At 39.5% G+C, this 17786-nt stretch overlaps 1 protein-coding gene across 1 annotated transcript in view; it reads left to right on the forward strand.

The window, feature by feature from the left end:
- The window catches only part of RAB31 (RAB31, member RAS oncogene family), a 149651-nt gene extending 132895 nt beyond the window's left edge, over window positions 1-16756 (forward strand). Inside the window, exon 7 of the mRNA XM_049770149.1 lies at window positions 13413-16756. Within this exon, the coding sequence (XP_049626106.1) occupies window positions 13413-13510 (98 nt within the window). The 3' untranslated portion in view covers window positions 13511-16756. The remainder of the gene's footprint in view (window positions 1-13412) is intronic.
- The last annotated feature ends 1030 nt before the right edge of the window (window positions 16757-17786 follow it).

A 17786-nucleotide genomic window follows, 5' to 3' on the forward strand; every position in this document is an offset into this window, starting at 1 on the left:
AGTGGCCTTTTATAATGTCCCTTTTGTGCCCAAACACATGGCAGGAATCAGCCTCCACCCATCATGGGTGAAAACATGGATGGGCCCTGAAGTGATTATGTTTGCTAGGGTCTTCTTGTGACTTTTTGATGGGCCCTGAAGAGATTATGTTTGCTAGGGTCTTCTTTGGCTGCCTCACATAGGAAAGCAGAAACCCCATTGACAATTTTATAACTGCAGATCTCATGATGATTCAATCAAATGAAATTAATTTAAATGGAATTAAAATCAAGAATGAAGCTCCAAGGACTAGGCATATCCCCAAACAAAACCAAAAGCACAAAATATCAAAAGTCAAGAACAAGGAAGGGACTAAGAGATCGCTTAAAGGACTAAGCACATGTTTTATAAACAGCAGAAGGTCCAATTTTCAATCTCTGGTACTGCATGGTCCACAAAATACCTCTAGGAGTGAGTGACTCCGTGCACAGAACAGGGAGTCGCCCAGATGAGATCAAGGTTGAAAAGTAGCAACTTCTGGATAGTTGCTATTTCCTCCCTCTCTCCTCCCTTCCCCCATTTCCCTCCCGCCCTCTGTCTCTCTCTTCCTCTGTCTCTCTCTCTCTCTCTCCCTCTCCACCTCTCCTCTCTTTCCTCTCTGCAGTTTTGGGACAAACCCCTAAAGCATGTGGTCCCAGGGATCAAATCTAGGCTTCCTTCCTGCAAAGCCCTTTGAGTTATCCCCCTGATCCCTGGTAGAGGATCTTAAATTTGGATAATGCCAGTCAAGTGAATAGGCTCAATGTCTCTTCACGTGTTTATTCATCAAATACATCCTTGCTTTTTCCGATCTTAGGCAGTGGTGATGAATAGCATGTGGGTAGAAATTGATGTTAGTGGCATATGATAATAAGCACTCCCCAAAAAAACACCAATGAAAAGGATTGTGGGAATAAAAAAAAATGGGAATCTTGCAGTGGGTGAAAGAGGTTCCCCCAAGGAAATTTTTTAAGCTAGATTTGTAAAATGAGACATGTTAGACAAAGAACTCTAGACAAGCTTGAGCTGAGTTTCTGAAGAGGATATAGTATGGGGGATAGTGTGGTATGGCATGGTTGACATGGGCATTATGATGTACTTATGGTGCTCTGTGCTATGTGTGTGGTGGGATGTGGTGAGTTATGGTGTTGTCCTATGGTATGGGTTGGTATGAATGTGTGGTGCTGTGGTTTGGGGTACTTTGGTTTGGGGTGGTTGTGTGTCGGATGTGGTAGGGTGGGGTTTGTTGTGGGTTATGTGGTGGTGTGGGGTGGACCATTGAGATGTGTAAGGAAGGAGGACTGGGAGATTCAAGGACAGTGTTGAAAGATTGCTTTAAAAATAGAGCCAGCTCCTCATAACTTTAGAAGGATCAGGAGAGGCCAATATCTTGAATCTCCTCATCTCTTGCTTGAGGCAGGGCTATAGACTATCTCGTTTACATTGACCAAATATCTCTTTTGGAAATATATCAGAGAAGGGGAGGTTATTAGGGTGCTAGGAAAGGTGGTTCACACAAGGTAGGGAAAAGTGAATTAATTTCAGAAATGTTTTCAAAGTGGGAACAGTGACATAAGGCAGTGGACTGGGAAGGGGTGCAAAAGAAAAGCACATTCTCAGGCTTCTGGTTCCTGGAGCGAGGAGGCTTGGCGGAGGAGCAAGAGCTCTTGAACTTGTGAGTCTGGCAACTGAATTTTGTAGTATAAAGAGCACAGTTTGAGAGTTGTGGGTTTTCATTATGTCACTCAAGTTTTTTTATTCTTATTTATTTTTGTGTTCTGGTCTTGCTCTGGGCTCTGTGCTCAGAGATCATTCCTGGTAAGGGTTGGTTGAGCCTTGGGGTAGCTGTGTGCAAAGCACTATCTCTTCAGTCTGTCAAGTACCTTTAAGCAATAGATTTTCCTGGAAGGCAAAAAAAATATTGACTGCAGGCTCTGTGGAATATGCCTGAACTTTGGTGGGATGTGGGGCCTTGCATTAGTTCATTTTAATGTAGCTACAGAGAACAGAACCTAACACTTGGTTATCTTGAATATCTTACCTGGAGACTTGAATATCTTACCTGGAAACTTCTGTTTGTACTGTTTTTGTTTGTGGTTAGTTTGAGAATATAGTGGGAAGATTGTTTTCTTCTTTGCGGTATGGGGAACCAAACTTAAGTCCTCAAATATGTAAATCAAGTGCTCTACCTCTTAATTACCCTCTGAACCTGTAATGAAAAAAATTTTTATATGTACTGGCTCTTTGCTCATGGATCATTCCTAATGGTACTTGCGGGACCTTATGGGGTGCCAAGGATCAAAACCAGGTCAGCTGCATGCAATATATTCAATCTAGGCAACCCCTAGACTCTCTCCAGCTGCTTACTCTTCTTTTCATCCTCAAGCTCAGATTTTAACCTGTTAATATCATGTAGATTGCCTCTAAGATTTGTTTCTCTTAAGTCCTGAAAACTGGGGTTTGGGGCAGATCTACATCTGATGTCTTTTGCATTAGGGTCCCCATTCAACCTTGGGAGTGACCCACAACCCCAGAGCCCTTTCTGTGTAGAGTAAGCTGGCCTGTCTCTGTACTTAAGGCATGACCCCCTAATAAAACAAACAAAACTAGTTAATGGATAAATTGGAATCCTTTTAACAGTGACTTAATGTTCATATTAACTTTTGTACTCCTTTTGAGCAAGGCTTGACTTTTCAATGAGTATAGGAGCTTCTAGAACAAGCTATTTTTCTCTTTCCACATAAAGTCAGTTTCCAATAGGTTAAAACTTCATAAAACCAAAACATTAAAGGCTGGAGAGATACGGGGTTAAGTTTTTTGTCTTGAATGGCTTACCCTGGTTTGATCCCCTGTCCCACATATGATATCCTGAAGCACTGCCAAGAGTGATCACTGAGCACAGTCAGGGTAGCCCTTGAGCACTTTTTACCACCCCCTGTTTCCAATCCAACAGCTTTCCCTATCACCAATTTCCATAGAAAACTGTAGGGACAAGGCCTGATCTCAAGCCATGTTGCTCTCTGTGTCACTTTTACAAGGTCATCTCCAAATCTGCCTGAGATGCAGTCTAGTCTTCCTCCATAGCTCAAGGCTTCTTGTCTTAGCCACAGCCTGGACTTGGTTGACTATACCTCACTGTCATCCATTTTATGTTTATGACAGGCTACCATGAATGTGAGCCACAGAGTGTCTTCCTCTCTTTCCTCTTTCCTTCTCTCTCTTTCTTCTCCCAACCTCGCCCACATTGAGAGTCTTAGAACTCATTATTTAAAGTCCAGGCTGCCAAGACATTTGGTGAGTTTATAAATCTGTATATTCAGGAAATAGGCATCCAGCAATAGAGGTTACATAGCAACAACTGATACTATGAATACCCAACAAAAGCTAAGTGAGCCAAGGAAATACCAGAACAAGAGTGAAAGGAGAGGAGAATACAGGTTGTTAGGGAGGTATCCAAGTTTGCATAGGAAGTGACCCATCCACCCCTCACAGAAGGGGACAGCTGTTGCTAAACATGCCATTCTAATTTGGTTGTATGTAAAAGCACTACAGCTCTCAGCGCAGAGCTAGATTGAAATTTATAAGCTTGAAATGTGTTGTTTTATCTGTGCTGCCAACTTGCAAGAAGACTAACCTTGGGTGGAAAAATTCGTTTAACTTATCCCAAGCACAATCCAACCCTTATTATAATAAATACTGGCCTAGAATTTATATTCAAGGATGACTTGTTATGTTCAGAGGGTATTTTGTAGGAGTACAATGTGCAGATATGTTTAAGCCTTTTTAGATCTCTCTATACATATTTTGTATGTCTCCTCCTGTGTAACTAATACAGATTCAGTATTGTTCTAGGGTGATCACCTTGGTACAAATTTCTGTGACTTCTTTCCAGAATTTTCTTTTGTCTGATTACATTTAACCTTTCAGTAAGTGCCATAGGACTGACACCACAAGATAGCAGTAGTTCATGTATTTTCACAGGCTGTTTGGTGCCTTACTTTATTCTGCTGCTTGCCTCATGAAATGTGACCTGCTTTCCACTCTTTCTGCCCTACATAGGAAACTTTCTTCCCCCAGGAAATGGAAATGTATGGGACTCCTTCTGGTTTGAGTGTTTTATCAAAGAGCGAGGTGGGTCTATAGTAAGTCCCATGCAAATATCCCAAGTCATGCTCTAAACCCTAAGATAACTGACCACTCTCATCCATCATCATCCATTCGCCCTGTGTCAGTCCTCATCACATATCCCTGTGGTGTATTTCTTGTCAAGCAACTATCTTCTCTCTTAGGAAATGAAGAGAAAGGGGCTGAAGAAATAGTACAGTGGTAGGGCATTTGTCTAGCACACAGCCAACCCAGATGGCCAGTAGTTTGAATCCGGCATCCCATATGGTCCCCCATGCAAGCCAGGAGTGATTTCTGAATGCAGAGCCAGGAGTAACCCCTGAGTACCACTGGGTGTGGCCCAAAAACAAACAAACAAAGAAATGAAGAGAAGATACTTTGGAAATAGTAAATCAATTTCCTCAAGCTCATCTGAAACTCTCCCATCTCTTGGACCATCTCTACTAGGTGAGAAAAATGAAATCTTAAAATAGCCAGTATCTAGAAACAACCCAGGTGCCCTTCAGCAGATGAATGGCTAAAGAAACTGTGGTACATGGAATATTATGCAGCCATCAGGAGAAATGAAGTCATGAAATTTTCCTATACATGGGTGTACGTGGAATCTATTACGCTGAGTGAAATAAGTCAGAGGGAGAGAGATAGACACAGAATAGTCTCACTCATCTATGGGTTTTAAGAAAAATAAAAGACATTGTTGTACTAATGCCCTGAGACAATGAGGATGGAAGGACAGGCTCATGATATGAAGCTCACCACAAAGAGTGGTGAGTGCAGTTAAAAAAATAACTACATTAGCAACTAAAAAAATGACAATGTTAATGAGTGAGAGAAGTAGAATGCCTGTCTCCAATAAAGGCAGGGGCGTGGGGGAGGAGTGAGAAGAGGGGCATTGGTGGTGGGAATCTTGCACTGGTGAAGGGGGGGGTGTTATTTTTATGACTAAAACCCAACTACAATCAGGTCTGTAATTAAGGTGCTTAAATAATTTTTAAAAAAATAAAAATAAAATATACATGACGATACACACACAAAAAGAAAATGAAAATGAAATCTGCAGAAACAGCAATAATTCCATCTTTAAGCAGTATCTTCTTCGTACCTGTGAGATTTTAGGTGTTCTCAGGAGCAGGAGGAAGAACCTGGCACCTCTAAGAAGTCAGGTTCAAGGCTGATTTAAAAGTGTTACTGACAGTTTAAAACAAAAAGTGTGACATCTTTCATCCTTATCTCAATCTCACCTCAACTGTTGTCTTAGTGAGAGGCAAAAGGGGAAAGTGAGGAAGGATGTTGCTTTCTTACTTTGCTTGCTATGTGTACCTATCTTGTCTCTAAATTTTCACTCTATTAGAGCTGACTCCATAGCTTGGGGTTATAGCACTAGTCTTGTACATATTTTACACTGCTTTTGTACTTTAATGAATATCATACGTAAACTTTTTTTGCACTTGCGATCTCTTTTATAGTCAAAAAGGTAGTAGAGCTTATGATACAGGGTGTATAGAATAAATCATTGTAGGGACCGGAGCAATAGCACAATAGTAGGGTGTTTGCCTTGCACACGGCCGACCTGAGACAAACCTGGGTTTGAGTCCCAGCATCCCATATGGTCACGAGAGTCTGCTAGGAGCAATTTCTGAGCACAGAGCCAGGAGTAACCCCTGAGTGCTGCTGAATGTGACCCAAAGCTCCCAAAAATTTAAAAAAAAATGTCATTGTAGGGGATAGGGAGATAATACAGCAGGTAGAGTGCTTGCTTTGCACTTACATGACCCAGGTTTGATCCCTGGCATGCCATATGGTACTGAGAGCTGCCCAAAGTGATGCTTGAGAGCAGAGCCATGTGTAAACTCTAGTACTGCTGGATGTGCCCCCACCCCCCATCCCCAAAATGAACAAATCATTGTAGGAGAACTAAAAACATATTCTTCTAATTATTATTGTTAGATTTTGTGCCATACTCAAAGGTGCTTAGGACTTACACCTCCTGGCTCTACTCAGGTATCACACCTGGTTGAACACAGGAACATGAACACACATGAACACATGTGCTACATGGGATCATCATGGGGTTGACCACATGCAAGTACCTTAACTCCAGTACTCCACCCCCTAAGGAAATTAATTTTTTTGTTTTTTTGTTTTTGTTTGTTTGTTTGTTTTTTAGTTTGGATTTGATTTGGGGCTACACCCAGCAGTGCTCAGGGATTACTCCTGGCTCTGTGCTCAGGAATTACCCCTGGCAGACTTTGAGGATCATATGGGATGCTAGAGATCAAATCCAGGTTTGCCATGTGCAAAGCAAATGCTCTGCCTGCTGTGCTATTGATTTGACTTCTAGGATATTAATTTTGATGTTGTTAAAACACTGATAAATAAGCACTGTAGTCTTTTTTTTTGTTTGTTTTTTTACCTTTTTCGGGCCAAAGCCAGTGATGCATAGGGATAATTCCTGGCTCCGCACTCTAAAATCACTTCTGATGGTGCTCAAGGGGGCCATATGGGATACCAGGGATCAAACCATCATCAGCTTTATGCAAGGCAAGCACCCTACCTGCTGTACTATTGCTCAAGCCCAGTACTGATAATCTTAATTAAAAAGCACAACCATATTATTCATTACAATTTTGTCCAAAACTATTTTAGATGCAAAAGCAAAGGTCCCTATTGCAACTATTAATAAACTTAGGAGCACCTGAAATATTAATTTAGATAATGATATAGCTTGACACTGACATTCCTCCAAGGTATTATCACTTTCTCTGGAGGAAAAAATTGACTGGCAGGTTCTGACTTAATCAGAGTGTCTGAAGTTATGGCTACTTTTCTTTTGAAATGATTTTTGCCCTTGTGGAAATGTATACCAGGACACTCAGCTGCTTCTTATCAGCCTTGGTAACATCCTCTTGCACATGATGATTTTGTCTTTGGAACTGATTTCCTCTTTATTCCTAAGTATTGATTACTTAGTGAATGGATATACTAGCTAGCTGATGAAAATGATCATGTAACTGGTGATCATATAACTAGCTGATTAAAATGATCCTCATTTTAGAACTAGTGTTTCTTGCCTGTGTTATGGGGGTTGAAGAGTTAGGCTAGGAAATGTGTGTGGAAGAATGGTCAAAAGACAGGTTTGGGATCCATCAGAAGATTTGGATGCAGGTTATGATCAAAGAACCATAAGGATTTCTAAGCATTAGTGTGAGTCTATAGCCCAGGCTCTGAGAACAAAGTTAGTAGACTGTGAAAAAGTCTGCCATTACAACAACCCTGCAGGGACAAGAAGATGGAGCCTACAAAAGTTTTCCAAAATGGTGACTTTCTAAAATATTTAGTTCTATGCAAGATTTTATTACCTATTGTATTTGGTTTATTTTTTCCATTTCCCTTTCTTTTGTTGTTGCTATAATTAGGAGTCATTTACTTGGTCAAGATGCAGCACATTTTGTTTTAGTTTTGGGGAACCACATTTAGTGGTAAAAGCTAAGTGCTTAGGATCACTTCCCAATAGTGCTGGCAGACCATGTGATACTGAACAATGAATCCAGCTCTCACACATGCAAAGCATGGGTCCAGCACTTTGAGGTATACATATTTTACTGCTGTGCCAAGGATCTCAAACAGTACCACCTGTAAGGCTGTGTCATGGATTGAATTTGTGGCCACATCTGCAAGGCAGGACTCCATCACTAAGTCTAGACTATCCCCAGGTCCTTTAAAGAGAATTTTATTGAGATAAAAGTCAGGGGACTACAGAGAAGGTTCAAGTTGTATAGTACTTGTTAAGAATATTCAATTTTCTGGTTTTATCCCTAATACCACATGTCAACATCACAAGGCAGAATATTACCAGGGAAAAAAAAGAAGGGGATGGGAAGGGAGTGAGGGACATTGGGAGGGGGGAATGTTACACTGGTGAAGAGTGTTCTCTTTGTGACTGTAACCCAACTATAATTATGTTACTTAAATAAAAATATATTTAAAAAGGAAAAGAAAAAAAAGAATATTACCAGCAATTTCTTCAGGCTCTGCTTACCACAGCCCTACTAGATGTGGCTCCTTTTAAGAAAACAAAAAGCAAAACATTCACATAGGGTCAAGGACATAGCTCCAAGTTCAGAGGTCTAGAGTGCATGCTTTGTGTCCTGGCATCCCAGTTTTGGTCCTTGGCATCATATGGTACCCTGAACACTGAGACAGGATCAGCCTGAGCACTACCAGATTTGGCCCTAAAACAAATGAACAACAACAAAAAAAAAAAACCTGCACATTTTTGATTATCAACAACTATGTTAAAAAACAAAAAACAAAACAACTATGTTGTACTCTAAGTTTCAGAGTCACTAGGAAACTAAGTATTTATCTAATCATTTATATATTTTGTCAAACCTGAAGTGCTCAGACCAGTTTTACAGGTACATGCAAAGTGTGTTCTCTACCCACCAAGACACATCTCTGGGCACAAAACATTAAATATTTTAGGAAGCTTAGGAAGCCTTTTAACCTGTTCTTGGGTCTCTCAGGGTCTCCTCCTGGAGTCTTGGTGGTTCAGTTTGAGGCCCAAGGATATATCTGCCCTAACTGTTGTGTTACAGGTAACCTGAGCCACCCCAGGATGTAAAGTGTGCACCTAAAGGAACTAAATCGTACTGGCTCCCAATACTCTCTCTCTCTCTCTCTCTCTCTCTCTCTCTCTCTCTCTCTCTCTCTGTCTCTCTCTCTCTCTCACATACACAGAGAAGCATTACATAATTCATTATATAACACAGAAGAAGTGTTAGCTAACACTTTAGTGGTACTATTTTGCAATCTCTAAATCTGTCAGATCAATACATTATATACCTTACTTTAAACTTAAATAGCTATAATTTCAATTATATATCAATAAAAGTAAACATTTTAAGGACTCATATTTCTTTAAAAATTATATATAATGCTGGACCACAAACAATACCTCCATAAAACCAAGAGGATAGTTATTGTATCAACTACCTTCTCAGACCACAATACACTGAAAATGAAAGTGAATTACAAAGCAAAATAGATAAATAACTTTAATGCCTGGAAATTAAACATCTCACTACTAAACAACCATTGGGTCAGAGAGAAAATAAAAGAAGAAATCAAAAGATTCCTGGAAACAAATGAGAATGAGGACACAATTTGTCAGAATATGTGGGACATAGCAAAGGTGGTATTAAAAGGAAATTTTATAACTTTTCAAGCATTCATCAAAAATGAAGAAAAGGTCTATCTACATAAATAATTTAACCTCACAGTTTAGGATGTTGGAAAATAACCAACAAAATAAGCTGAAAGGTAGGAAGAAGAAAATAATAAAACTTAGAGCATAAACTAATGAGCTGGACATCCAAAAAACATTGATCCAAAGATCAATGAAAGCAAAAGTTGCTTCTTTGAAAAAATAAACAAGATTAATAAACCATTAGGAAGACTCACAAAGAGAGAGAACCCTAATAAACTGAATTAGAAATGAAAGGGGGATGTCACAACAGATAATTCAAAGATTCAAAGGATAACCAGAAATTACTTTTAGAATCTTAATGCCATGAAATAAGAAAACCTAGAAGAAATGGATAAATTCTTGGACTCCTATAACCTCCCAAAAATTGAACCAAAATGATCTGAAATATCTAAACAGACCTATCACTATTGAAGAAATTAAAATGGTAATCAAAAGGCTTTCCAAAAACAAAAGCCCAGATCCAGATGGATTCACTAGTTAATTATTTCAAACCTTTAAAGAGAACTGCCCATCTTTTTCTGGCTCTTCCAGTATATTGAAGAAATAGAAACACTCTCAAATAATTTCTCTGAAGCTAACATCTCCCTGATACCAAAGATCAGACAAAGACACCACAGAGAAAGAGCCTGATATCCTTGATGAACACAGGTGCAAATATCCTTAACAAAATACTAGCAAAGAGAATACAACAACTCATCAAGAAGGTCATACATTATGACCAAGCAGGATTCATTCCAAAGATAAAAGGATTCACAAATCAATCATTCACAGGTCAATCAACATTATATATCATATTAATGAAAAAATCATAGGCTCAATCAGTGCAGAGAAAGCTTTTGACAAAATCCTGCACCCATTTACGATAAAGATCTCATTAAGATGGGAATTGAAGGAACTTTCCTTAATATCATCAAAACCATTCACCACAGCCCACAGCAGATATTCTACTCAATGGGGAAAAATAAACAACCTTTCTTTTAAGATCAGGCACAAGACTAGGTTGCCCACTCTCACCACTTCTGTTCAATACAGTACTGAAAATACTTGCCATAACAATTTGGCAAGAAAAAAGATATCAAGGACATTCAGATAGGAATGGAAGAAAGTCAAGTTATCACTGTTTGCAAATAATATGATACTGTATTTGGAAAATCGTAAAGATCTACATAAAGAAATAATAGATTTGTATAGTGTGGCAGGATACAAAATTAATATGCAAAAATCTATGGCTTTTCTATGTACAAATAATGAAAGAGAAGAAATATATATTATAAACACATCTCATTCACAAGTGTGCCACAGAAAATCAAGTACTTTGGAATCAACTTACCTTAAAGAGGTTAAAGTACTCTACAAAAAAACCTGCAAAACACTGCTTCAGGAAATAAAAGAGAACACAAGGAAATGGAAGCACCTACCCAGCTCATGTATTGGGAGGATAAACATAACTAAAATAGCAATATTTCTCAAAGCGTTGTACAGATTTGATGCAATCCATAGAAGGATACCCATGTAATTTTTCAAAGAAATAGATCAATCACTCCTGAAATGTATATGGAGCAATAATACTCCACACGAGGCTAAAGCAATTCTTGGGAAAAAGAGATGAGAGATGGGAGGCATCACTTTCTTCAGCTTCAAACTATACTATAAAGCAGTCGTCAGTATGGTAAAACAGCATGGTACCAGAATAGAGACTAGGTCAGTGGAATAGACTTGAATATCCTAAAACAGGCTCTCAGCTATATATCATTTAATCTTTGATAAATGTGAAAGAAATACAAAGTGGAGCAAGGAAAGCCTCTTCAACAAGTGGTGATGGGAAAGCTGGACAGGTACATGCAAAAAAGTGAACTAAGATCTCTTTGTAATGCCATGCACAAAAATCTGATCAAAATGGGTTAAAGACCTTGATATCAGACTAAGGTACATAGAGGAAAATGAAGGCAGAGTTTTCAATTACCATTAAAGGTAAAAGCATTTTCAAAAATGAATCATCTCTTTAAACAAATGGTACTACATTAAACTAAGAAGCATCTGTATTTCAAAGGAAATAGTGACCAGGATGCACAAAGACTATTGATGTAATGGGAGAAACTATTCACCTAATACTCATCTCATAAGAGTTTAAAATATAAAATATATAAGGCACTAGTAGGGCTTAACAAAAAAAATCTAACCCATTCAAAAATGGGGAGAAGAGATGAGCAGAAACTTCCTCAAAGAAGAAATGCAAGTTGCCAAAGTCACATGAAAAAATGCTCCACATCATCAATCAGGGAGATGCAAATCAAAACAAGGAGATATCATTTCACACCACAGGGACTGGCTCACATCACACAGAACTGAACAACTAGTGTGCTGGCATGGATATGGGGAGAAAGGGAACTCTCATTCCTTTTGGAAAACAATATGTACATTTCTCAAAAAAAAAAAAAAAAGAAATTGAGCTTCCATATTACACAGCAATACTACTCCTAGGAATATACCCTTAACACAATATACCAAAAACACAATGCAGACAAGCCCTCTGCACTCTATGTTCATTGCAGCTCTATAATAACTAGAATCTGTAAACAACCCAAGTGACCAAGAATGGATAAATAAACTGTAGTACACAATGGGATACCAGATACCCCATATCTGTTAAGAAAATGAAGTCATGAAATTTGCTTATATATGGATGGATATGGAGGTTATTTTACTGAATGAAATGAGTCAGGGGGGATAAACATAGAATGATCATATATGTATAATACTAAAAATATATATAAGAAATAATAATATTCAAAGACAATTGAGATGAGGGCCTGAGTGACTAGTCCATGGTAGGAAACTTGCCGCAAAGAGCAGTAAGGGCAGTTAGGGCAGAGAAGGGAAAACTATGACAATGATAGTTGGAAATTATCACTCTGGACAAGAACTAGGTTCTGAAAGTAGATGAGAGATGTGCATGATGCCTTTTCAAAATTGTACACCATGGTGTCTAAAAGAAGAAAAGGAAGAGAGAAAGAAAAAGAGTAGATAAAAATGTGCCTCAGAAGCAGGCAGGGTAGAAGGACATGGGGGAGATCAAGAGAGAAACCAGGGACATTGGTGGCTGGAAATGTTCATTTGTGAAGGGTTTGGACATTGTATGAATTGTGTGTACATTTTATTAATTTGAAGTTTATAACTTACTGGTATTTAGTATATTCATAAATATGTGCAAACTTCAGAATCAGCTTTAAAATTTATATCATCACAAAATGAAAAGCTTCTTTAGCTATCCACATCTTATACCCTTTTCTTTGCCTTTTTAGTCTTGACTTTGTTTTTATTTATAGAGATTCAAGGATACTTTTTAGCACTAAATTAATAAAAAGAAAGATCACTGTGGATGGCATTAAATACTGTGTAGTGCCTCTCTTAGGGATACCCAGTAATGTTTTAAGCCCATTGGCAGGATGAAGGATGCGGGTAGCCAAGAGTTAGTAAATGATAGTACTAGGGAGGATCCAACTTCTGGGCCAGTTCTATTTTAAGGAGCAGGAAAGATGAGTACTCTGGTATTCTGAAGCCTCTATGTGGAGAAGCAGCTCTTCCAGGCAGAGGCTGGGGCTGGTCCCTGAAGACAGGGACGCACCCTCCAGTGATTCTGGCCAACAGCCTCTAGAGCCAAGGAAATCAGTATTAACAGGAAGCAGCTTTTCCTTTTCCTTGCTGTTCTGAGTTGAATGTCAGGCAGCAAAAGAGAAAGGGAGGAAAGAAAGGAAAGAGGGGAACGTGAAGGGATAGAAAGAAGAAAGGAGAGAGGAAGGAAATCCTGAAGGGAGTGAGGGAAGAAGAGGAGGGAAAGGAAGACTTGAAGGAGGGGCAGAAGAAAGGAGACTCAGGAGGGAGGAAGGGTAGATTCCTCCAATTCTCTCCTTGTTATTACACCTCAAAATCACAATCCACATGTGGTGTCAATAGAGGCAAAGCAACTTAACCTTGACCTCCTTTTTTTTTTTTGTTCCAGGTCGTCAGATCCCACCCTTGGACCCTCATGAAAATGGAAACAATGGTGCCATAAGACTGGGGAATCAAATCTCACCAACCAGGCGTCGTTGCTGCTGACCCGGGGCTAGGGCTTGTACTTGAAGCCAAACCAACTTCCCCATGCACAGCCCAGGCATCTCCCAGGGCTGGTGGCCTGGCTCCCCACTCAGAGAGAGACAAGCCCATGGGGCTTTGCATCCTGGAAGACCCCCCCAGGGAACAGGGAAGGAAATGCCCCTATAAAAATGAAATGTAGAAAACTGGGGAAAACTCCACCAGCCACAAAGTGACCTTTAGTGTGTTAGATGTACTCACAAGAGCGTTGATATTAGCTAAATAGTAAAGTCTAGGTCTTTTGTTAAAAATCTTTAAATATTCTTAAATTTGTACAAAAGGGTTTTCCTGGGTTTTGTATCAGACTAAAATAGTCTTTTTGATTTCTTGTTTCTTAGCAAAATTTTAATTACTTTTCCAGTGTCACTGCCTTTGATTCGATACCTTACCAGCCTGCACTACAAGGTTGCTTTAATCTGATTTACCGTTCAGTGAGATGTAATTGGACCATCATTTAAGTTATGGACTCGAAGAGATAAACTATTACAGATGTGGAGAATGGTGTCCTAGACATGTCCACATCTCTGACTCTTTATGTACTTTCTTCTAAGTTGTGATTATGTATGAACAGATACAACCTGACTCAAATCCTATATGTAATTTTGAGATTGGGGGCCTTGTTAGAAGAAACATCTAAATGGATTCATCTATGTGAGTAGTGAGTGACAGATGTGTGATATAAACATGATTCTAGAGGTTGCCTGGCACACACCCCTTCCTCTCAGTGAATTAGTCACAGAGTTTTGTTTTCCTAAGACGTATCAGTGTCGAATGTAGAGAGGAAATACTAATTGGAAGAGGTTTGCATCTAAATTATAGAGCCAATTTCTAGCAATAGTGATTTAATCATAGATCATAGTTAAACTATCCAACAGAAATACCAGTACCTAACGTTGTAAACTCTAAAATTAAAAAATAAAAAATTTTGTTCGGAAATACCAAGTTTGGGGAAGTAGATATCAGGACTAATAAGAGATCCAGTTGTAGACTGCCAACTAAAACAGTCTGACAAAACCTTTAAATTTTCTATATTTTGCTTAAAATTTTTGAATCCAAAAGAAAAGAGAAAAAGCAAAGGAGAGAAGGGGTTTCCAGTTATAATTCAAATCCTATGACCATGACTACCTTCAGAAAATCTGGGGTCAAGAAGCAGTATATTTCCTTTCTATTAGAGCTTGTATTAGAAAAAGGTTCCTACGGTGTACTTGGATCTTTTGTGAAGAAAAAAAAACTGCAGAAGAATTCCTCTGAAAAAGTGACTCACAGAAAGTGATGGCAGAGCCAAAAGGAAATTTCTTTGCCAGGAGCATTCAAGGGCCAGCACACACTGACTGGAATCCTATAATACAAACACCAGCAAAGGGACTGGGAGCTGATTAAAGACCTGGCATTTTCATAACTCGACTGGTGCTTCAGAGTAAAACTACGCCCATCATTAATCAAGTCCACCAACTACCAAAATCCAGATTACTTGGTGATACTGAGGCCAATTTCACACTCCTACATGTGGACTGCTCTCAAGAAAACATTCAGGTAGAAATCACAGACTTGGGTTTTTTAATTAAAGTCTATACTATCAATTTGATCCTAGTCCAACTTCAACCAACCTCCAGCATTTTGATAATATTAGAATGTGAAGGCCAGAAACATAGTTTTATTTCAAAAGTTTCACTTAGAGCTCCCTGACAGGTACCTCAAAAACTATTAGCAGCAAGTATTTGGGTGATCTTGGAAGGACCTTTGCTGGAATGTTTTAGCATTTTTCTCCCCTTTATCAATATGACTGACTAACAGGATTCTGCTTGCAGGTCAAGCAATTCTCACATCTCTATAGTTTAAAAAATAGGCTTTGAAAAATAAAATATCATCTTTCCAAGAGACAACCCTGGCTTGTTTTGGAACCTTTCTCAATGTTTGAGAACCTGAGTTTTTCTCTAGATTGCCCAACTGAGGTAGTATATGTTCTTGCAACTTTGAAGCTCTGATCTGGCACTTCAGTGTTTGTTTCTGGCCTGCAAATCTGATCTTAGTTCCATCTCATAATGAACCCATGGTTTTATTTCATAAATGCAGGAGTTGTTAACTTCTTTTTGACCTTTATGTACCTCCTAATTACTCAAGCTAGTCACAGGACTTTACATACTACTTGGAGCCATTGATGAAGGGAGATTAGAGGCACTTGGGCACAGTTCACAGAAACATGTAGTCTTGGCTGAAGACACACTGGAGCTTTGTCCACAGTGAAACTGCTGCTTCCTTTTTTAAAAATCTTTCTTAATGTTGCCGTCAGATGACTTTTTGGCTGTTCTAAGAATTGAGTCATAAACACCTAATGTTACAGAAAGGCTCGAAAAGGACTGTTGGTTCAAAATGTCAAGGAGTTTCTTATACTAGTGGCAGTCTTCCTATTATTTTTCAAGACTTGCCTCTTCCCCTTTTTCCTTGCTTTTCCTGTGTAGTACGTGAGGAGATGTGTGTAAAAATGGTTTTTTATTTGTTAGGCAATCATGACATTCATTTCACACACCCAGACTGCCACATGTCTATGTTGTGTCACATGATGGCTTTTCATGGGGATTATTCCTCAGTGGAATTCTCTAGGGTTACAGTAGAATCATGCAAATAATTATTGTGAGTAGGTCATTTGCCTCCAATTTTTCAGTTGAAAATATTACATTAGAGTGATTACTATGATGCAGCCTTGCAGACTATAGGAGGTTGAAGACCTAAGCAAACCCTTAGGTATCATGAGAACTGTATCTCCCTAAAGAGTTGAATTCACTTGCTAAGAAATTTGGCAGACGGAAGTATCTTCTCTGAAATCAAGGACTGTGGCACATGAGGACTGAAATGGAGCGACTTCCACATCTCTTTGCGCTGCAGTGCTTGTAGTGAGTTGGTTAGAATTGGCGTAGCAACAGAAGGATCCACGAACCTCTTGCTCTATGCTCTGAACCATCATTGTGGAAACCAGTGTTGATTCAATGTCAGTGCTCTGTTGTGGAAACCATTCCCTTTTATTGGTTTTTTTTCTAAAGGGCTTTTGTCTGGGCTGGACCCAGTTCTTGCATATAGAAGACCTTGCCACACTTAGTGCCTTTCCCATTTATACTCTGTACTCAAGCATTGCCCTCGACAACACCCAATTGTATCTGTCATTTTGGGTTTAACACACTGATTCATACTAATAAATACTTTAAGTTTTACCAAGTTTATATTTTTTGTATGCCTGTATCTGTGAAGACATATGTAAGAATGTTCACTGGGGCTGGGAGGGCAATGCTCACAGGGTATATGCTTTGCATGTGGATGCCCCTGATTTAGTCGCTGGCATCATGTGGCCTGTCAGCACTGCAGGGAGGAGCCTCTGAGCAACACCTGGTATGACACTCCCTCAAAAGAATATTCAGGGGGCCAGGAGATACTTCAGCAGGTAAGGCACATATCTAGTATGTATCCAACCCAAGGCTCAATTCTTAGCATGATATGATCCTCTCCCATCTCTCCAAGCATCACCAGATATAGCTTTAGAGACCCCCAGCACCTCCAATATGGCCTGGATACCCCTGGCACTGCAGGACTCAAGAAACATCATTTTCTTGATATATAAACTGCTGGCCCAGTTTGTAGAGAACTGCTGGCAGGGCCCTGGGAACTCCTGAGCACTGCTTGGGGAAGGGGGGTGGCAAAAAAAAAAAAAAGGAAAAGAAAAAAGAAAGTGTACTCGCTATTTGTAATAGCACAACTTGTCTTCCCTTGAAGACTTTCATAAATAAGTAAATAAAATGCAGTAGAGTATTTTATGAGATGGGGGTGATTTAAATGAATACAAGATCTATCATGCATCAGGCTATATCTCAAAACAGCATGTATGGTGTGCAGGCTACACTATGTCCACTCTCACACACACCACTCCCCTGGTGGACTGCATGAATGGAGTCGTCAGGAGCTGTAGTGTGGGCAACAGCACTGTGGCTCCAAGCAAATGAAATATAGAAGGTTGATGCTGGGGAAATGAATCAGTGCAGTTCATGCTCTGCAGACCATAGACTCAGGTTCAGTCTCAGCATGGCCAGAAGGGACATAAAAAAAAAAATTGAAGTACAAAAGTATAAAAATTTCAAAAACAGGGGCCAGCAAGGTGGCGCTAGAGGTAAGGTGTCTGCCTTGCAAGCGCTAGCCAAGGAAGGACCGAGGTTCGATCCCCCGGCGTCCCATATGGTCCCCCCAAGCCAGGGGC

The sequence above is a fragment of the Suncus etruscus genome, chromosome 3 (assembly GCF_024139225.1).
Source record: "Suncus etruscus isolate mSunEtr1 chromosome 3, mSunEtr1.pri.cur, whole genome shotgun sequence".
In the NCBI taxonomy this organism is placed as follows: Eukaryota; Metazoa; Chordata; class Mammalia; order Eulipotyphla; family Soricidae; genus Suncus; species Suncus etruscus.